Source organism: Plectropomus leopardus, chromosome 1, assembly GCF_008729295.1.
Source record: "Plectropomus leopardus isolate mb chromosome 1, YSFRI_Pleo_2.0, whole genome shotgun sequence".
NCBI classification, from domain to species: Eukaryota; Metazoa; Chordata; class Actinopteri; order Perciformes; family Serranidae; genus Plectropomus; species Plectropomus leopardus.
The window spans coordinates 20,873,456-20,895,725 of NC_056463.1; the positions used below are offsets into that span (position 1 = coordinate 20,873,456).

At 38.9% G+C, this 22,270-nt stretch overlaps 1 protein-coding gene across 2 annotated transcripts in view; it reads left to right on the forward strand.

The window, feature by feature from the left end:
• The window catches only part of nedd4a (NEDD4 E3 ubiquitin protein ligase a), a 32,413-nt gene extending 15,971 nt beyond the window's left edge, over positions 1-16,442 (forward strand). For both annotated transcript variants that reach the window (XM_042494747.1, XM_042494673.1), the window contains 24 exons: positions 2,892-2,942; positions 3,354-3,415; positions 3,597-3,699; positions 4,786-4,949; positions 5,078-5,195; positions 5,485-5,652; positions 5,835-5,918; positions 6,181-6,300; positions 6,473-6,790; positions 7,674-7,751; positions 7,935-7,989; positions 8,081-8,139; positions 8,325-8,390; positions 8,555-8,784; positions 11,149-11,270; positions 11,414-11,484; positions 11,584-11,679; positions 11,777-11,850; positions 11,940-12,000; positions 12,087-12,146; positions 12,238-12,345; positions 12,467-12,563; positions 12,681-12,753; positions 14,226-16,442. In XM_042494747.1, coding sequence (XP_042350681.1) covers positions 2,892-2,942; positions 3,354-3,415; positions 3,597-3,699; positions 4,786-4,949; positions 5,078-5,195; positions 5,485-5,652; positions 5,835-5,918; positions 6,181-6,300; positions 6,473-6,790; positions 7,674-7,751; positions 7,935-7,989; positions 8,081-8,139; positions 8,325-8,390; positions 8,555-8,784; positions 11,149-11,270; positions 11,414-11,484; positions 11,584-11,679; positions 11,777-11,850; positions 11,940-12,000; positions 12,087-12,146; positions 12,238-12,345; positions 12,467-12,563; positions 12,681-12,753; positions 14,226-14,328 — 2,541 coding nt within the window. In that variant the 3' untranslated portion in view covers positions 14,329-16,442. The remainder of the gene's footprint in view (positions 1-2,891; positions 2,943-3,353; positions 3,416-3,596; positions 3,700-4,785; positions 4,950-5,077; positions 5,196-5,484; positions 5,653-5,834; positions 5,919-6,180; positions 6,301-6,472; positions 6,791-7,673; positions 7,752-7,934; positions 7,990-8,080; positions 8,140-8,324; positions 8,391-8,554; positions 8,785-11,148; positions 11,271-11,413; positions 11,485-11,583; positions 11,680-11,776; positions 11,851-11,939; positions 12,001-12,086; positions 12,147-12,237; positions 12,346-12,466; positions 12,564-12,680; positions 12,754-14,225) is intronic.
• The last annotated feature ends 5,828 nt before the right edge of the window (positions 16,443-22,270 follow it).

The window sequence follows — 22,270 nt, forward strand, 5'->3', positions numbered from 1 at the left end:
GAATTTGTTACTGATATAGCAGTGACCTACTTGCCTTTTCAAACCAGCGGGGACAGTCATCACTATTAGCCTGTAATTGTTTATGCATTACTGTTTATGAAGTACTGCATTTTAGCCTAACAGAGGGATCAGTTGTCCAATTAGTCTGTGTGAAGTTCAGCTTCTCATCATCTGGGCAGACTGTTAAAAGCTATGAAGGGCAAGGTATTGATAAATATTGTTGTTAAGAGCTCCAGAAGAAGTGGGTAACTGTGACATGGGTGCTGGGGTTAAGTGTAAAATATACTGTGGTTTTAGAGAAAGTGGAGTTTAGGGGCGGCCTCTAGCTCAGTGAGCAGAGCGTGCGCCCATGTAGGCTGAATCCTTAGCAGTGGCCTGGGTTCATTTCCGGCTTGTAGCCCTTTGCTGTGTGTCATCCCCGTCTCTCTCCCCCGTTCCTGTGACTCTCTGACTGCACTATAATAAAGGCATGAAAAGCCAAAAAATAATAACCCTACCCCCCCCAAAAAAGGAAGTGGAGTTTAGATGAAATAATGATGATCTTCTAGAATTTGTACTTGTTATATTGACCTAAATGAGATCCGGAATAGGACACTGAAGTTTAACAATGCCTCAGTCAGTCTGAGGCTTTTTCATTTATTTCTGCATTTTGGGGCTACACAATTAATCGAAGTATTATGGAAATTGCAATATGTCCAAGTGCAATATCCAAATCCCAAGTTTTTAATAAAAGCAAAATGGGTCTGCGCATACCCTTATGAATGAAGCATTGTGGTGCGACAGAGAGGCCGCAGCCCGCCATTCATCAAATCATATTCCAGACCTAAGGGAACACACTTGTTTGGTACAGATCCCAGCAAAAATCACATCATCATGGGTTTTTTTTTTCCATTTGAAAATTAAATGCAAAAATTACCATTCACACTAAAATTGTGATTCATATTGCAATCAAAATAGCTGTCAAAATAATCTCAGTATATTTTTTATTTGCTGTTTCCATGTGCAGCCTTACTTTTTTCTTTCTACTCATGTGAATCTTGAAAACATAAATACAAGAGCGAGGAAATCAGTGCATGACCGGGTTCTATATAAACAACACAACTGTGTTTCCTGTATACACTCATACTATTGTACTACATCTCTAGTACTGTGGCTGTTCTTAAACACTACCAAAAGAAATAAATTCTAACTGTGGTGTGTAAATAAATACAACCAACATTAGAGCCACAGAGTACTGAGACCTGCTTAAACATCAGTATTTTAGAAAACTTTATTGTAAGGAAACATTGTGCAAAGTGTTTTTTCTAAATGCACTGCAACCATAAAAGCAGTTTGCTCTCTGGAAATTGAAAGCAGCTTGCAGAGTAGCTGTGGTAACAACTGTGTTTGACCTACCCAAGCAAATACTCTTCCAGTTGCTCAGCTGAAAGTATTTGCTGCCTGACTTTGTAATAAACTGGATTTTTTTTCTTTTTTCATCTCAATAATGAATACAATTGTTAGTTGTAGCTCAGCTTTGTGCTTTGTAATTTCTATTTAGTTGGCAGTAACTGTAACTGTTCAGAGTATTTACTGTTGACTTTTTAGACATTTTTAAAGATATACTATACCAGGTTGCTGGATACTCTTTGTAAACATGCTTGCCAATGAAAGTGAAAGTAAAAGCCAACCTCAGATTTACTCTTGTTTGGCTTTTTGCCTCGCTATATTTGTGTTTTTTTTTTTTCATTGATGTGTCTCTTGGATCCCTGCTGCTTGCGGTCTGGCACCTAGTCTCTACCTTTTTATAAACCATGACCTAACCTGAGCACTGTGGGGGTACACGCCCATAAATGTCCTGAGCACAGAAATTAAGAAAAAATTGAAAAATACAGGCGGAGGACAGAGTTCTGCAGAAAAATATACGACCATACTAGTGGGTTATAAATAATGATTGAGAGGGACTAATTCTTTACGAGTCTATACAGTTTTTTTTTTGTTTGTTTGGTTTTTTTTTGTTTTTGAATAAAATTCTGCATAGTGTATCTATAATGAAATATCCAATAAGCACCTTTATTTTTTTATTATGTGGTTAAAGTTCACATGAAACCAAGAATGTGTTAAAATATTAAAAATCATTCAAAACCACCATTGACAACTGCGCTCATCAAACTAGTTGTAGTAAAGCTCTTTGTCAAAATAAAAATATATGGAGGAAATATTAACACAAATGTTAAGGTTCATGTGTGCATGTAGCAGGTATCTTTTAATCTGGACTTAACTGCTTTTCTGGGTTGCACCATTAGATGTGCAAGGGCAGGACGAAGGAGGCCTCCATCTATATTTGCTCACGTAAACACTCTATACCGCTGTCAGACAGTTTGACCCACAGCGGGTGTTAATTTGGTCTCAAAGCTGACTCCCTCAGTGTGTTGTGTGTTTGCCTTCAGCACTCTGCCTTCAGGACTGTAACGGCTGATGTAAAGCATAAATGTGTCAAAGGAAAAGTTTATCTGACAAATGCTACATTAGTTTGGTCCTAATCTTACCAGCAATAACACAGTGCGGCCATTCATTGTGGGCCGATAAACACATTCCTGTCTAGACTACATAATAACGAAATAGATCAGGTCAAATGACTCTCAGTAGCGCCGTGCTCTGTTTGATCTATTGTTTAAAGATAGTCTGTTCGAGGAACTGGCTTGTGAGGAAATAGATGTGGCATAATCAATGTAAGTGACAGACACACTGCATGATCTCATGGGGATATTACAGTGATTCCCATAACTCCAGTGACAGCTGAGTGACAGGAAATCGGCCAATCCTCTGTCCGTGTGTGTGTGTGTGTGTGTGTGTGTTGTCATGATCTTGACGTGTGTGTAACTCCCTCTCTCGCTCTCTCTCCCCGTCAGACGCGTGATGACTTTCTTGGACAGGTGGACGTCCCTTTAAATCAGATACCGGTGAGTCCTCGGTTGCAGGAAATCTTTCTTCTTTGTTTATTAATATCTGTGACTTGTTTAAGTTCATGTAAGTCAGAATTTATTCTGTTTTTAATTGTGGCTTTGCTGCACAAGCTCTTGACCTCAGCCTCACCCATGTCACCATGTAAATATAAACACGCTCGCCCCTATTCTAGTGTCTGTTCCACATCGTTGTCTATAGTTTTGGAAACACTGTCCGTTATGTTTATGTTACGTTCTTGCTTTTGTTTCATTATAAATACAACACCCACAAATTAGCCCTCATGGTTCACTGTCACCATCATCACTATCTGTACATATACTGTGTTATGATACCATACCATTCTGAACATGGCTGTAAAATTGTTTGGAGTATTAAAGATTTCCTTTTTGTTGTATTTTTTTTCTCAGACAGAAAATCCTAGAACAGAAAGGCCATACACATTCAAGGATTTTCTGCTTCACCCACGAAGGTTGGCATGATTTCATGTTTTTTTATCTTTTGGCTTTCCCGTTTTAAATTCCATATTAACATGTGGTTCTTAGCAGGAGAAATTAAAGTCCATAGTTCAAAGTTTATTCTGAAACACTCCTGAGGGTATTTCTCTCTTTCTTCCGTGTTAAAAAAAATGATTAAATGTGTTTGTCACGCAGCCACAAGTCCAGAGTCAAAGGTCACCTGCGTCTCAAAATGACATATCTGCCAAAAAACTCAGGCTCAGAGGAGGAAACAACAGAGCAGACTGAGGACATGGATGTAAGTGTGTGTGGCAAGTCTTTGTTCAGCAAAAAAATATCTCACATGATCGTCCAAAATATTACAGATCGTCTTGCGTTTACTGATTATTCTATCTACCTGATATTCATAATAGATCAGCTGAAGCCTCCAATTAACTTTTCGGAGGCAAAATAATTAATGGATATCAGCTCCTACTTTATACGACTTTCTACCAGCCAAAAATGACCAGGTTCTTACCCAAAATCAAATTGAGTGTGACCTCAGATATCATTGCCTTTTACGTATGCATTTTTTTCACCATGAAATAAGTTTCAGCAGTCAAAATAATTACGTATCCTCACACAGACATTTGTGTGACTGGACATTGATGTGAATTCAAACATATCAAAATAAGTTTAAAAAAATACAAATAAAGATTGAAAATGACATTTAAGTAAGAAAACAAAACAAGACTACCCACAAACTTATTCAGAAAATAACAAGTACTTCATGCCTGAAAAGGAGTAGGAAGAAGTGAATCCTACCACCTTGAATATGAATCAAATGAATGAAATGAAAATGAAACATTGAAAATAAAACAAGAATAGATCAGTCTGAATTTAAAAAAAATAAAAAACAATTGACATAACTTGCAACCTAAAAATTTGTTCAAATTTGTAAAAACAACATGTTTAATTGACATATGGGTTATTCGAGAGGGGAACTGGCATAGCAAGGAAGGGTACAATATGTATAGGCTGTTTAAAATTATTTTTATTGAACTGAATCAATCCAGTATCTCCACAAATCTCTATTCAACTTACAAAGTGCATGATTTAATTCATAATGTTTTAAAATTATAAATCTTAAGAGAACTACTAAAAGAAGCATTTTTTCAGGCGTATTTAAATGTCACCAATGGTTAGGTCGATGACAAACGTCACTTTACAGAAAATATGCAGATTTCTTCAACCTTAAGCCAACTCGGAGCTTCAGTCTTCATCCTAACCAGTGAATTTTCTTCTGGTAGCTTCTTTGGTTTGTGCAGTTTAGCAGCTGGCATTGAGGATGTTGTCTCCATATTGCTTGTGCTACCCCTTTAAAGTATTTGTTTTCCTTGTGCAGCCTAGTTGGGAGTATCTGGAGGCACAGGACATGTCAGGTCCCAGACAAAGCCAGCTGCTGCCTGCTCTGCCCCCTGGCTGGGAGGAGCGGCAGGACAACCTGGGAAGAACCTTCTATGTCAATCACGAGAGCAGAACCACGCAGTGGCAACGACCCACGATCCAGTAAGACTGCTCCCCTCTTTCTAACAGAGTTCACTTTCCTTGTTGGTGCATTACTCATTGTGTGTGTGTGTGTGTGTGTGTGTGTGTGTGTGTGTGTGTGTGTGTGTGTGTGTGTGTGTGTTAAACAGGGATGGTGATGAGGAGACGCAAAGAAGACAGAACAATAATATGGACTCGGAGCATGCTTTCATTACACGCAGACAGATCTCAGACCCGGATGAGAACACCACACGAGAGTCTCCTGAGGTAATTTTAACACCATTTTTAAAAAGGCTTTTTTGGTGAATGGGGGAAGACTGTTCTGATAGTGATGCAGATGTTGAAGCCAAGTGCTGCAGTGGTGGTTGTAGCAGTGTACTTCTGGCTTGTCCTGAGGACTTTAGAAAAAGCACTTTAAGAAATGTACTTTTCTAACTTTGAACAAGGTTTAAACATTTAAACAGAGTCATTTGGCAGAGTAGTTGTTGTCATATCTGACCTTGGATGAGTCCACCACCGTGTCTTATTGATGAGTCTCTTCTGCCTCATCTTCTAGAGCTGGGAGATCATCACAGAGGACGAGTCCACCTTGTACCACAGCAATAACCAGATCACATCACCTCCACCACCACACTCATCTACAGAGTTCCAACCGTTCCGCGACGAGCCGAGAAACACTCACATGCCTTGGGTCACAGCTAGCGAGCGTCGCACCTCCCAGAGGGTGAGTCTTTTTCTGTGCAGCATATGGCTCTGGTTACAGGAAAGCCAGGGGAAGACAGACCCACAATGAGATTAATATGAACCACACGCCTTCAGTGGATGACGGAGAGAAGTGGAAAGTATATAACACGTTAATGGCTAAGTGATCATTGTTGTCTTTGACATCCTTCCTCTGTCCTGCAGGATCGTGCTAGTAATTCAAGCCATTCCAGTCTCAGAGGAAGTGCCCAGACTTCAACAGGAGAGGAACATCCTGTTAATCCTGTGGTGAGTATCTCACTCACTGTTGAAATCATTCCTTCCCACATTTTACCAAACCTGTTCTTGCAGCAGCATGTTGCTGTTAAAGTGGACAGACAACAGTGCTCAGGATTCACAGGTGTTTTCTTCAGTCTATCGGTTTCTGTGGTGTGGAAGTTAGGAAATCATTTCAGTCACGTTACGCGTTTCTTTGTCGCTTTTATGTGACCCAATAAGGTTGAGGTTTTCAGTATCGGTCGCTAAATTAAATTTTTATGTCATTCAATAGCTGCTTCCAACCTCAGCTGGGCTTCCTCCAGGCTGGGAGGAGAAACGAGACCTCAAAGGAAGACGCTACTATGTCAACCACAACACCCGAACCACTTCATGGACACGACCTCTCATCCAGGTACAAAGTGGGCTTTTTTGTGATATTGATAAGGGAAGACATAAAACCAATTCCTCGAGGTTGGCTGTGCTCTTTGCTGCTCTCTGTTCATAAACAAGATCTGAAACAAAGTCAAATGTAGTCTTTTCTACAGTGCCTAAACTTCTCCATATTATTACTTTTTGCTTGACAGAGAACCGCAGAGGTATCAGCACCACCAGCACCAGCAGCAGCACCACCAGCACCACCAGCACCACCAGCAGCAGCAGCAGCAGCAGCAGCAGCAGCAGCAGCAGCAGCAGCAGCACCACCACCACCACAGAGGGGTCCTGGTGTTCCCCAGAGCCTGACTCCACCCTTGCCAGCCATGTCCCCCGAGGGGTCTCCTCAGCACGCCCCAAGCCCTGAGGCCACACAAGAATCTGGCTTCTTGCCAGTTGGGTGGGAGGTTCGCAGTGCTCCCAGTGGAAGACCGTTTTTCATTGACCACAACACAAAGACTACTACTTGGGTGAGAAAGCAGCAGACTTCAGATTTGCTTTTAACTCCAATTATAAGTATCATTATCAGTGGAGATTAATGGCCACAAGAGCTTTGATTCTCCGCCTGAACCTAATCGGGCTCAGGCAGTTACTTGTTTGAACGACAGAAAGAGAGAGAGTGAAGGAACAACTGAGCAGTATAGTGGACAGGGAGAGAGATAAAGTGCATGGAAAGAGGATTTGAAAACAAGGCAGGGAGGGGGAGGTTGCAAGACCATATTCGTTCGTCGTGTTTGCTGCTGCCCCCTCAGCAATGGGAGAGATGTGAGAGATGAGGTGTGTAACATACAGCAAAGAACAATAATAATCATCTGCACACCACAACTCTATGGATCACCATACACAGTGAAAGGCATCTGCTGAACCTGCTGAGTCACTGACCAGCGACTGAAATGGCACAGAGAAGAGAAGAGGAAGAAGTGGTGCAAGGAAACATTTCATGCTTTTTTTTAAAGTTGTTTTTTACAGTAGATATTCAAGTTTTTAATTGGGCTTGCACCCAAAACTGCTGCCCACAGAAACTGTGCTGGCTCAGGTGGAGTTGGGCCTGAATATTTTTGGGTCCGATCAACGCTTTCATGGCCATCCGGGGCTGACGCCAAGGAAAAAGGCAAAAAATGGCTCGCTCACTGCAGGGCCCCACTTATCACCTACAAAATGCACCAAAGTAATGTTTCGAGCTCCTCATCAGAGAGGCATTTTTTGCCTTTTTATTTTTTACTACCTTCGGTTCAGCACCTGCTCAAAGTTTGGATTGGCTGTGCACATATGCTTTTGCCTCCCCTGGCTCATATTTATTTCCTGTGTTTCCTCTTTGACTAAAACACATCCTGTTTGTTTTCCTCTGAACAGGAAGACCCCAGGCTCAAGATTCCTGTGCAAATGAGGAGGAGACCCTCCCTCGACCCGTCTGATCTCGGCCCTCTGCCGGTGAGTTCATCACTTACAGATAATCACTGACAAATCAATTGAAAGACATATATCAATTTCAGGCTTTAGATCACAGGCAAAAAAAAAAAGATCCTTAATGACGCCTTAATTGGTCTTTGTTGTTGTATTTTTTAATCAGAACTGATACTGTGGTAAATAATGTGGTGTTTTCTTTGTTCCTAGCCTGGCTGGGAGGAGAGAGTCCACAGTGATGGGAGGATATTCTACATAGATCACAGTATGTATCATGTTTAATGCTAATTTGGACTATATGATGAATAGGTTTCTGTGTAAATAAATGATTTCTGATGTGTCATATTGTATTTCAGACACCAGGACCACACAATGGGATGACCCCAGATTACAGAACTCAGCTATAACTGGACCAGTGAGTTGATAGATTATATTTCAGAAATGCTTCATCACTGACATGATGTTGGCATACAGTGAATACAGCTATCTATTTAAAGTTTACAAGTTTCCAGCAAACATGTATCATCAACCACAGTGTAGGTCACGAGGTTCAGATTGATTTGTTGTCACTGAATACTGTCCTTTTCTGATTGATTATAGGCAGTGCCTTATTCCAGAGATTATAAACAGAAGTATGACTACTTCCGGAAGAAGCTGAAGAAACCGGTGAGTGTCCTCAAAGAGCAACTGTGACCTCCACTTTATTAAAACTACTTTAATGAAGACTGGTGTTGCATATAGCTGTTATCAGTTTCTCACATGGTTTATTTATTCAACCTGCAGATGATCGTAAACTGTCTTTTTAATGAACGCAATACATTTCTTCATAGGCCGACATCCCAAACCGCTTTGAGATGAAGATGAGAAGAAATGCGGTGCTGGAGGACTCATACAGACGCATCCTCTCAGTGAAGAGGGCAGACCTGCTGAAGGCACGACTGTGGGTGGAGTTTGAGGGAGAGAAAGGACTGGACTACGGTGGCCTGGCCAGGGAGTGGTTCTTCCTCATGTCCAAGGAGATGTTCAACCCGTACTACGGACTGTTTGAGTATTCTGCAACGTGAGTCCAAACACTCTCTCTTGTTATAAATACTCTTATTGTCTTAAGCATTATTATGGTGTGTTAAAGGGGGCCTATTTTGCTTTTCCGTTTGTGTCTTATAGTGTTACAATGTCGGATGTTCATATTACAGGTGGCCAAAGTTTCAAACAATGAGGTTAATGTATGTAGAAGTAATGCCAGTGACCAGAAACCTTAGGTCTTCTAGGATTTTGAACACAACTGTTTTTACTTCTCTGGCTACAGTATGACATCATAGCCTGTCAGTTTTCTTTATATATTCATCTGCTCCTGGCACGCTACTGCATGTGTTTATATTAAGTCTACTTTTTTCCCCGTTAAAGGGTTTTTGGGGGAAGTTTTTCATCATGCTCTGTGAGGATCCAAGGACAGAGGGGCGTAGTTAGCTGTAAAGCCCTCTGAGGCGAATTGTGATTATAAATAGAATTGACTTGACTTGACTACACTGCTACATGCAGCTACATGCTACCATCAGAGTCAGGTACACTTGGTTCGGATCATATTCCTGTTGTTGGAACATGTCTGGCTGTTTAGGAGCTTTTATTGGTGACTTTTCATTGTAAAAAGTGCTGTCATTTTCTGTTTTAGTCATTCCCTGGCTGCATGTATACTGCTAACATACATGTAGCTACACTCTAAGGTCATGGAAACATGTAAACTTGGTTACCATTGTTGTTAATTTCTTCACGATTTCAGAACATTTTCCTGCTGGAATATGTCCAGTTGTGGAGATTTTTGTTTAGAGGCTTTTATTGGTGATTTTTTTTTTTTTTATGTAGAAAGTGCCACTATTTTCCATTACAGTCATTGACCGGCTGTAATTACAGTGTAGAGATGCCGGGATCCAAAAGACCCAGAAACGCTGACCATTTCTTTAACCATTGAAGCATGTAAACACATTTTAGTGGAAACCTTAAATATGAGTATGAACCTGGACATGAGCATAACTGGTTCCCTTTAAAATGAGTACAGACATCCAAGACATCCAGAACAGTCTTGTATTGTACAGCTTGTTCACATTTAGACGAACATGTAGTGCTGCTCCGACTTATATAAAAGAACAGTAAATGAAAGACATCCAGGGCGGATATCCTGCCTCTAGGTCTGGAAAGTCTAGAGAAATATGTGAAAATACTCAGGCATACACATTACTCACTTCATGTTGTCACTGACTTTTTGTTGTTGTGAGGATGCACTTTTGTTTACACAGTGTCAGGCCACAATAAGATTCAAATTACTCATCGTCATTTACTGTCGAAATCTACAAAGTCTTCTGGAAAGCTTTATTTGGTAAATGGAAAAATTAGTTGGGATTAAGTTCTCCATGGATATTTACACAGCCTGGGAGGAGCATCAATGAAAATACAACTTTAAGTTAAAAAAATTACGGGATTGTATTTCTTATTATAGTGGCAATACAAAAATACACATACAAGAGCTGTAATTATCTGTGGGTAGGGACCAGGACAAAATATTTGTGCTTTAAAGACCTGCTAAAAATGTTCTTTTCTTTTGTTTATGTCTGACCGTGACTACACTGACTTGTTTCTGTGCAACGTTTGTCACTAGAAAGGTGTTTTCATATATTAAAGAGAATGATGTCTTTGCATTTCCCTGAAATCTGAGATTCAAGCTCACGCCTTGAAAGCTAGATTTGGTAGGCGACTAATACAAAAGCCTTTCCAAAACATTAAACACATTAAACACCTGCAAAAAAACGTGGAACCTGAAGCCCAGAGCAGACTTGTGACAGAGCGAGAGTTAGCATTAGCATTGTTAAAGTTTTGATGGCAAACATGGCAAAGTGTGCAGTTTTGGGTGTAAACTGAAGCTTCCTTCAACTATCTACCAGAAACTCCATTGTAGCAGATATTATTGTACATTTCACAATCACTAACACTGTTGCAGTCACTGCCAATTAGCCTACAAGCTAACAAACAACTTAAGTAAAAGATGCTAACTACACTTAGCATTCTGGTTTGTCCGCTAGTCGCCGATTTTGGGGCACAACAGACTCCTCAACACCTGAGTCTGGGTCTGACTGAGGCTCAAACTTGTACGGCTGAATCTCTCTGATGTTTCCTCTGAATCTAACATGAGCCATCCTGATGCGCACTGCTCTTCTTTCTGTCAACATAGCGCAAGCAATGCTGGAGAAAGCGAAAAGCAAAAGTAAAAACTCACTGGAAGTGATTTTCTCAATAAGGGAGAAAGAGTAGTTGTGCTTTTTTTTACTATAATGTGGGAAAACCATGTTAAACAACATATTGGTATACTTTAAACATGCTTTGAGAGGGACTTAAAAGTTAAAGTTCATATTTTTTTTTTTTTTTTTGCTTCCAGGGACAACTACACACTGCAGATTAACCCCAACTCAGGTTTATGTAATGAGGACCACCTGTCCTACTTCAAGTTCATCGGCCGCGTGGCAGGCATGGCTGTTTATCATGGCAAACTGCTTGATGGTGAGTGCCACCTGATTGTATACCACTCGTGAAAATCTCTGTAGATATGATGTCGAAGTGCAGACAGAATATCAAATGGATTAGGGAAAATTTAGTGTTTTTTTTTTTTTAGTTCCTGACAATTTTGTTTCTGTCCTCAACAGCTTTCTTCATTCGTCCTTTCTACAAGATGATGCTGCAGAAGCCGATCATTCTCCAGGACATGGAGTCTGTGGTGAGTGTCACATTTTTCCACTGCAAATAGTTAACACCTTGATTTCAGCTCTTCGGGACCAGGTAATCTGGAAGACTTTCGTTTTGTTGTATTTTTCAGGACAGTGAATATTTCAACTCCTTGATGTGGATTTTGGAGAACGACCCAACAGACTTGGATTTGAGGTTCACCATCGACGAGGAACTCTTTGGACAGGTGTGTTCAAACATGCAGTCTTTGCCCCTACAGCTTACAATTTGTGATATTTGCTTTTTGTGTTATTTACATTATTTACCCCATTCTTCCTTTTTAGACTCACCAGCATGAATTGAAGTCCGGTGGCTCAGAGATCGTCATCACTAATGACAACAAGAAGGAGTACATCCAGTAAGCAAAAAAAAAATCAAACACTTTTTACCTTCATTGAAGTGTTGAAATTTTGTTTTGATGTTAATCTGCTGTTTTGTATTTGACAGTCTGGTAATGCAGTTTAGGTTCGTGAACAGGATACAGAAGCAGATGACTGCATTCAAAGACGTAACTATTTATTTCATACATTTTTTCCCAACATAGTAGACACCATTTAACGGTATAAAGTATTAAGTCATATTTTTGTGTTTTAGGGATTCTTTGAGTTGATACCACAGGATCTGATCAAGATCTTTGATGAGAATGAGCTCGAGGTGAGTTTTTAGTCCGTCTGATGTGCTAAAATGAACCAGATTTGTCCAGAGAGATCAATAACGGTGTATCTACCTGCCTTCTCACCCACAGCTGCTCATGTGTGGTCTCGGAGACGTGGACGTGAATGACTGGCGAGAGAACACCAAGTACAAGAACAACTACTGCGCCAACCACGTCGTTATCCAGTGGTTTTGGAAAGTAAGACAACTTTCCATGCCTGGAGCCATCCAGCTGAGCTGTGGATCTTTCAGAGGTTTTCTCCTCTCAAACAGAGCTTTGCATTGGTTATTTATTTGTGTATCTGTTTGTGCTGTCACAGACGGTGCTGTTGATGGATGCAGAAAAGAGAATCAGGCTCTTACAGTTTGTGACAGGAACATCAAGGGTCCCAATGAACGGCTTTGCTGAACTCTATGGTGAGATAACGCTTTTTATACTGCATTGTTGTTGAAAGTACTCTGTTGTAGTCTAGATTTAAATTAATTCCAGTTTAAATCAAGCTGTTTGTGTTTGTCTGATGTTTTATTTTTCAGGGTCTAACGGACCACAGCTGTTCACCATCGAGCAGTGGGGAACACGTGATAAACTCCCCCGAGCCCACACATGGTGAGCACTTCACTAAGATTTTTTCCTTAATATTTTCTGGTGTTTCAAAAAGACTGAAGCACATTGTGCCAAAAAACCGTAATTGCTTACATTGCTTTCTGCTCTGCTTAATAGTAATATGTTGCTTATGTTGTGCAGTGATGTTTGGAATTAGAGCAGAGCTTTCAGTTCAGCTCTGTGGAACAAGGGCCGCTCTTGATTATAAACCGTGCATGCGAGATAAAAAAAAACATTTTGGGGCTTCAGGTGCTCCTCAAAGACATCCTGATGGGCTCAGATGTGATGATGAATGAATGATATTTTTTTTTAAAGATTATTACAAAATAATATGTTACTGAGCAATAATGGGTTGAAGCCCTCTAGTGGCTGGATATAGTCATAGCTCTCACTCTGCTGCTTGAAAACTGTTAGTGGGCTAAGTGAGACGCCTCAGTCACCCCAAATCGGGACAGGTCACCCCAAATCAAAAGTACATGTTTTTCGTCTTACTTGTAGTGGGTTTTATCAGTCTAGATAAGCTTGGTGTGCGTTGCAGACTGTTGGAGATAACAGCTATAGATGTCTGCCTTCTCTCCAACTTAATGGAACTAGATGGCATTCGGCTTGAGGTGGTCAAAGCACCGAACGATACATTTGAAAAACTCAGCAGCAATGTCACAAGATTCAGGAACTCATGGCCTGGTGACTCAAGATAATCAATAGAGCTTGTTGTGAGCAAACACATAACAGTTTATATACACACTGTAGCTTGCACATGCAACATTACTACTATTACAACACTCAGCAACTCACACCAGAAAAATCTAGAATGATGAATAGCACTAAAAGAAAGAGAAAAAAAATATGTATTTTTGAGGTGAATTGTCCCTTTAAGAGCAAACTCCATTAATTTTGCATTCCAAGTAAATTTCTAATTACAGAAATGAATTACTGCACTTTTATACAATGAAATTTATACACAACATTGTATTTATTATTATTTGATTTTTTTTTTAATTTTGTATTTTTTAGTATTTATGTAATATTTATTTTTAAGGTATTTTGTTTCTTTTTTCCTGTGGATAATTGCAGATGTGCTTTTATGTTATGTGTGGTTGTGTGTGGGTGTGGCTGTGAATGAACTGCCATAACAAATGTCATTTCCTGTCAAGGATTACCAATGTATCTATCTATAATTTTCTCTATAAAAGCTGAAATTTAGTTGCATTATGGGAAGTGTATTATCCAGCGTTTTTGGAGCTTAATTCATAATAAGGACTAAAAGTCAGGATATTACTGCCTCTGCTGCACCATATTTGGCCATTCACTTGTTAAACTATCTCTGCAAAGTCCTTCAGCTTTACGGAGATGCAGCACGAAATCACTGAACTGTCCCATGAGAAATATAATGGCTAAATAGCAGCTGAAGTTGATTCCTGTAAATGTTTACTTTATATCCTCCCTCACTGTCATTTCACTTTCGCCTCACATAGCTTCAACCGACTGGACCTGCCTCCTTATGAGTCGTTTGAGGAGCTGAGGGAGAAACTTCACATCGCCATTGAGAATGCACAAGGCTTCGACGGTGTGGATTAGAGTTTTTGCTGTTATTGAGCTGAACTGACATTACTGCATGATGTGGTCGAGAAGTTGATGAGAGACACAAGCCATGCATCAGATTCGGGTGTTGACGTACCAGCTGTGTGACGGATGAAGGACAGTCACGCAGCCTTCACTTTGGTCCTCGGTTGAGGCACACGTGGAGAAAGGACATTATATCTGGAGTGACAGAGGTATTTAATCACTCTACGTGTTCTTAAGTTTACAAAGCAAAAATGCAAAGCTGTATACTGTTTAGCAAAAACATTTAACCTTTAAAACATTAGTTTCATTTGGGCTGAATTGCCTCAGAAAAACTTTCTCAGATTCTCACATCAGGTATTTGTAAGATTTTGTCTTCACTTTGTTGTCGTTGGGAAATTAGTTAAGTTGTGTAGCTTCTTTGTTGAAATCCTTTAACTTGTCCCGTCACCTCATGTTAGCGCTGGAAAGAGTGGACCATGGGTCAGAATACTCATTAAGTTCAACACAAGGATAGCATCAACTCTTGACAATTTAATTTAAAAAAATAAAACTCACTTAACCCATGTTTCCAGTCCCAAACCATTAAATATTTTGAATAAAGTTAACAAGTCTCCCTTTAAACACGATATTGGATCAACTGGAATCGCAAAGAAAATATCGTCCAAAGGTTTTTATAATTAAAAAGTCAAGGCAGCAATGCGTCAGACGTTTTAAACAGCAAAACCTGAATGATTAATTGGCAATTCAACCCTTAATAAAACAGATGTGAAGATATTATACTATCGTTCAATTTCTATACATAGTAATTATATATTTTTCATTCCATCACACTAGAAACACTGATGCAAATCCCAAATACATATTCACCTCATAAGCATTGGTAGCAGAAAAGTTCTATACAAGTCTGAGCGACTACACTGAAGAAAAGAGTATCATTTAATCAATACAGTAGTGATGTATCAATACCTGGACCACGGCTAAACTAATTATACAGTAGTTTGAATCTGACTACATGCAGTGTTAGATTGTGCTGAAGTGCAATACAGATTTGTACATATTGACATGAGATCATTGAGTTTGTAGTTTTTACATAAATTTACTGTACATGCAAATTCAACGTTGCCTTCTACAAAACGACAAAGAATTTATTGTTAAAACTGTTCTCTCAAAGTTTTGAAATTGGCAAATGGTTATTGGTGAACTTCTACATTAAAGGTCCAGTGTGTAGGATTTAGGGGAATATATTGGCAGAAATTGACTATATTGTCATAATTATTGTTTCTTTAGTTTATAATCACCTGAAAATAAGAATTGTAGTGTTTTCACTTCCTTAAAATGAGCTGGTTATATCTACAGAAGGAGTGGGTCCTCGTCCACCAAGCGGGTTAAAAAGAGAAGTGGCGTATCACACCATGTCACTGGGGTACAACACATACACAGTGAAATCTGCTCTGCACTTTCCAAAAGGTTCAATACCTGGTGCACTATCTCAGCACATGGGAATGATTAATTTGTTTCACTGAGGCAGCCCTGGGGTGTAATATTTTTGTATAAAAAATAAAGATATGGGTTAGAATAACAATTCTGCTGTCATTGAAAAAAAAAAACAGAATAAAATGCCATACATTTCCTATATGCAAATGTTCTATTGAATACTGGCTGCCAATTATCTGAGCGTACCCAAAAGTTCTGTGTGGCCGAGCATACCCAAAAAGCTCCCGTGGGATAAAAAAGCGTGACCCAGCCATCTTTAAATAGCCTTGTCATCCCATGGATGTATTATCCATGGAGTCCGCCCTATTGCACCACCATTTTGTTCTACAGTAGCTCAGAATAGACAAACCAAACACTGGCTCTGGATAGGGTCATTTGCATTTTCATATGTTTTCATTGGCTATGTAGGTAACGGCCCCTTTGAGATGTGTAAAAGAGCATTCGGAAAAACACTAATTTTTAATGTGAAACTATTTTATTCAGTGAAAAAAAATGAGCATGCATTAGCAGGCAGTGGGCTAGGGGCCCGCTGACAAGCCGAGCAGTCAGAAAAGCATCGATTTTTAATTTAAAACTGCTTTTTTAAAAGTGTTTTTACCGGTTTAAATGACCTGTTCCGCTTGTTTTGGAGAGGAAGAGACCTCTGCAGATAATTTGGCTCCTGGTCAAAACCCTCTGAACAACGAACACTGAAGGAATCCTACTTGGAAGTTCATGACTGACAGAAGTTTCAACTGGTCGCAGTCTGCAAATCTCACTGATTTCAGATGCCACTAAATCCTACACACTGCTCCTTCAATATGTAATCCTCTCTCATCACTACCCGCTCATACTCAAGTTCAACACTGACTGTGTATAAGAGGAATAAACTAATGTACATACTCATATCTCCCGGCCAGTAGCCCACGGAAACATTATCCAACAGACTGACCTTTTTAATCACACACTTTGCATACAGTATGTTAGAAATCATGTTTGTTGCCTTTTATCAATGAGTGATATCATTTTGTTTTCCTCTACTCATCATGGGTGTCTAATTGCAGCACAGTGCTCTATTTTTAAGAGTACATTTTTAACAAATGTTTTCTTGGTTGTCAAAATGTGTACAGTTTATTGTCTGTTTTCAAAATGAGTAATCACTTGTTAATACCTTTGTGGGAACGTAACTGTGCTTCAGCAGTGGTTTTAACATTTTCTGAATGGTAAAACATGTGTTTACACTACCTGCCATGTTTACAGGTCGTTGATAAAAGAAGATATCGTGGTTGGTTCTTGTCTCTGACAACACAATTTTATATTTTATGCTTTTATAAAGTGAAGCACTTTGTTCATATCGATGAGTCTTACTTCTGAACTGTCGGAACCTTTGCCAATCTGTCACCTGCAGGCCGCTTAAATCACTCTTTAAGAAAATGATCCTATGCTTCAAGTGCACATGTGTTTAAATGTTTACATGTAAACATTGCTGAAAATAAGCACATTCTCTTCTTTCACTTATATTTAAAGTTAAATACGGAGGCCTTCATTTGTAATGTATTGTAGAATTTGATTGTTTATTGATGTTTTAATCTCTAAATGGAAGTACTGTTATATATCTATTGTCTATTGAATAATAATGAATAGATCAAAACTTAATTTCTGATATATCAAATTTTCGTATTATACAATTTGATTGTAACACCTATAAGTGCATTAAAACAACAACACACATGCAACATATATACAACAGTTTAAAGGGCGGAATGAACTGTAGCTGTTAATTCCCAATTTGATGAACTATAGTACACCGAGTTGAATATAAAATATATTTGAAAAATAAAGAAATAGAAAAACATTATACAGTGTCTTTATGTCTAACTTTCCTGCTGATGTGAATTTGGTTTTTTGTTTTTATTGTGGATTGTCTCCATTGATATGATGAACTTCTGCCAACTTAAAATGCATTCACTTAACTTTCAATAAGTTCTGCTTCTTTCACAGTTCTCAGTAACAGCTGAACTCATCCTATTTAGTATTTATAAGCTATGTATGAACAGTGAATGACAGTGAAGTAAACAACAGTAAGGAGAAGTAGAGCAGAAAACAAACTACCTAAAATATTTTGTTAATTTTATTTTCAGTTTTGTGTTTTCACACTGAATAACTGCTGGTGTGGGTTTATGACTTGGTGTGCTGTATCGGTTATGTGTCCATGTCTAGACTGAGGTGCTGTGTTTCAGTATTCCCTTTTAAGCTTCCTAAAATACAGCAACGTTACCAGATTCTTGTGGCTTGTATAGATATAGATGTTTGTAGTACTGAGTTGTTCCAGCTGGGGGAGATGGAGCACAATTTTATTCTTTCTGAATGACATCATCCAACTTTTAACATTTAAACTTATATCTATCAAACAAAATCTGTTTGTTTAAAATCATATTGCACGGGGAAACACTAAATCTGTTATTTTTTCTTTTTTAATGTCCAACTACTGTCTGTCTTTAGTATTTGTTTTATCTATTTTTAGGAGTGGATTAAGTACCTCAAAGCCATACTTGAGTAAAAGTACTAATATTGTCATGAAATGACTTAAAATCACCTATGAGGATTTTGCTTGAGTAAACGTCTCAAAATATCTGATGTTCTCTCTACTTAATCAACACAAGTAATCTAATGATATTAAATGTACTTATTGAAAGTTAAAGTACAAGTAAAAAATGGTATAAAAAGCAAAAGGTGAGAATTTTGAGAATAACTATGTTTAACTTTTTGTAATATGTTCACCACCTTAAAAATTCAGCCTACATTACTTTTTTTTAAATTAAAACAATTTAAAGAGAAACAAAATCCAGTTTTTCCTTGCCTCTCATGCCTTCATTCTTGCGGCTGTCCCTTCCTCTCTCCTATATTGTAGTAAGTAACTAAACTGCTTAGGAGAAATGAAGTGGGGTAAAAGTGCACAGTACAGATACTCCTCAAAAACACTGATACGAAATAGTATTTTGTTGCATTACACCATTTTTTTAAATTTTAGACTACATGTCCCTGCATTACTGTGCTGGGAGGACAGACTGTCTGTTTATCTGGGGCTGGTTTTGCTGCAGTCAGATGTGAATCTGTGATGATCTGTGCTTGTTGACCTACAGTATGGGGCACTGATTCATAAGTGGTGTTAGATGTTAACAGGAGCGGGGTCTGAGAGGATTCATCGATATCTCTGTGGTCAGAGCCTTTTGTGTGACTCAGCTCAACACCCACACTCCTATATTCTCTACAACCCCCCTGATGTGGCACTAAAAGCCCCTTCCCCACCACAGGGGTCAGTGGAAAGGTCGCACACCATTCAGGCCAGCCTTTTGGACACTTCTGGGGGTCAGTGGGGATGGGCTCGTGTGGCAGCAGAGAGACAGCATCCTCAGCCAATAGCAGCAGGCTCTGGGAAATCTGGCTCCCCTCTACCCACAGCCTCACCAACATTCATAAGCTGATAATGACTTTTCCTCCATTGATCCGACCGCAGAGCTTGACCCGAGTTCACATGCAGACTGACCGTCACTCCACCCACAAACTGGGCGGTATTGACAGGTGCTGAAACTGAATTCTTGATTAATGAAACACCCTGGAGAGCATCTCTGACCATGAATGAGGACAGGTTTCACTTTCTCACGTTATGTAACAGAGGAGCCCCAAGGTGTCACTTTGGCTGTGAACTGTTATTTGGTTACATAATACAGTACAAGCACATTACAGGGAAACATAAGTTAGTCATAAAGTGTGTAAAAAAGCTTACTGTAACAGAAAGTTTAAATGTGATGGAAGAAGTTTTTTTTTGATAAATGGGATAAATATCCTGAGGCTATTTTTGGAACTGATCTGGAATTTTAAAATATTTTACAAATAAATGTACATTTTTATTAACATCTTTTGGACATCTAAAAAATCCTATATTAAACTTGTGAGGACATTTGGAACCAATTTGTTGTTTTTTTTAACAATATTTTTAATAGAATTTGACAAATTTCACACATACAAATTAAGTAAGTAAGTAAATAAAATTAAATAAAAGACACCACATATAAGAGAAAACAAAACAAAAAACACACTGATTGTGCACCTCAATGTCCAAGGTACTCTAGTAAAGATTTCCACTCTTTTTCAAATTACTTCCTCTGATATTTTAACTGAGTCTTTCCAGTACAACACATGATGCCATCTTCTTCACCCGTACATGTATAAGAGGTACATACATTTTTCTCCCACATAAAGCTGCTATCACCCTCCAGGCCTGCAGGAGTCCAAAGTCAACCAGAAAATACTTTTCCTGCAGAAAATGTGTGTGAATGCTGAAAACTCAAGTGCATTAAATACACTGCTGAAAAGCCTGAAAGCTACAATGTAACACTGGTGGAAGCTGAACTGCGTTACCTAAAGAAGCTACAAGCTAAAATACATAGCTAGCAATACACAGCTCATTGAGGTTGTGAGACCCTTTAAGCACAGGATCCTCCATTTTTACATAAATGTGCATAAACAACATTTTTGATACACTATGAACATATATTGTTAACAACAACAGTGAGTCAACATCAGTAATATTTTTGTTGCACTTACAACTATTGAAGTGCAATTTTTTTTCCAGCGAATCAGCACTTTGTGTGTTTTTCTGATTGAGTGGACATCACAGCTGGGCTGCGGTCCTGCTGCTGAATAAAGGTCCGCAGAGGGAGGAGGGGAGGACCGTGGGACTGTGGGAGGAAGGGGGTTTGATCTCTCTCCACAATAAGTGATGGACATTGGATCAATATCGACATTGACACAGCAGCTGTCCTGCTCCTATCAATGCTTCCTCCTAATTGCAGAACCCAGTTTTAAAGGACAAACTAATTTCCATTAATATTTTTTTCAGTCTGCAGAGACCATTTGGTGTGCAGTTGGTCTCTGATAGTGAGGGATCTGCTTTCATCAATACAGCTTCAAATGTATTGATAAGGGAGAGTGAAAGGTGGTGGTGGTGGAGCAAGTGGGACTAAAACATCGGTGCTGAATTTCCATTGTTACAAAATATTTATTATGAGTCACTCAGGTTTTTGGTGTCAGGTTCACACTATACAGGAAGACAGTAATCCCATCTTAAACGTATTAAAGCATGCAGTATTATTGCATGATTCCTCAGAAGTGGAAGAAGGCTCAAATTAATTCAATACATAGAAGTACAAATACATAATCAAAATCAACTTCAGTCAGAGGGGAATAGCTGATTTAAAAGGTACACATACACAAAAAAGTAAACATACACAAGAATACTACTTTCCTTCATCAGTTAAAGTTTTTGTAATGTTCTTTCCAACATTGTACTTATATGTACTTAAAATGCATTCACAGTTACACCTCTTACTTTTTTTTCATCTATCAGATGGCACCTGAGCTGCTGTCACAAAGACCTCAGGACATGCAGGAGCAAAGTCTGCTAGTATATGAATAATTACTGATCCATCTGTTACAGATTTGAAAGATATTTTCTTTTGGGTCCTCAAAGAGGAAGTTAACTTTTCCATTTAAAATACTTAGCTACCAAAGTAGAAGCCACTTTTTTGCGAACCAGTCTACTTTGAAACATGGAGCGACATCACTTTTCCTGTGCTGTTTTCAGACACCTTTCACAAGTATTTAAACCTCTGAACCCTGAGCAAATTGGTGCGACTTCTGCCAAAAACGTGGGGAAAAAGGAAATGAACAACTTGGTAAGAAGTGCAGCACAACTCACAAGAAATTAATAGACTTATAAAATCATTTTTAAAACGCATTGGGAAAATGTCAATGAAAAAATGAAAAAAGCTGGGTAAAAACTATACATTTCAAATTATATTACAGAATTATGATTGTTATTTGTATTATTTAAAAAAAACACAATTTTTTAGGTGATTAAAAAACAATACATTTATTATCATTATTATTATTATTATTGTTGTTTAATTAAAACATTTTTATAATTTATTTTTTAGGGTAATTTCTTCTTTTGTTGCTCAATGCCTTCTTCACCTTTTTTTTTTTTTTTTTTTAAGAAATCAAGCCAATTTGCCCAGGTTTCAAACCTGTTTTTACTTTGACAATTTTTGAGAATAATTAATACCTAGTTTAACTAATTTTCATTGTAAAGTAGCTCGTAGTTTGGTAAACCACAGCTTAAATGTAATTTGTGCAGCAGCCTCACAGTGTGGTGATGGCTGATGTTTCATGAATAGCAGATGCACTGAGGTCTGATGTGAGCTGTCCCCGCTGTGACCTGCAGCTGACGGCAGGTGGCGCTGGACTAAAAGCTGCAGTCCCACAAACAGACCTGATTAATTGACTGATGTCCATCCCGGAGGAGGGGATCTCCTCTCCGGCAGCTCCACACACGCGTCCTCCTCCTCAGTAGCAGCGCAGTTCATGTGGAGGAAACAAGCATGAGAGAGTAGCTAGCATGCACAGACAATTCATGTAA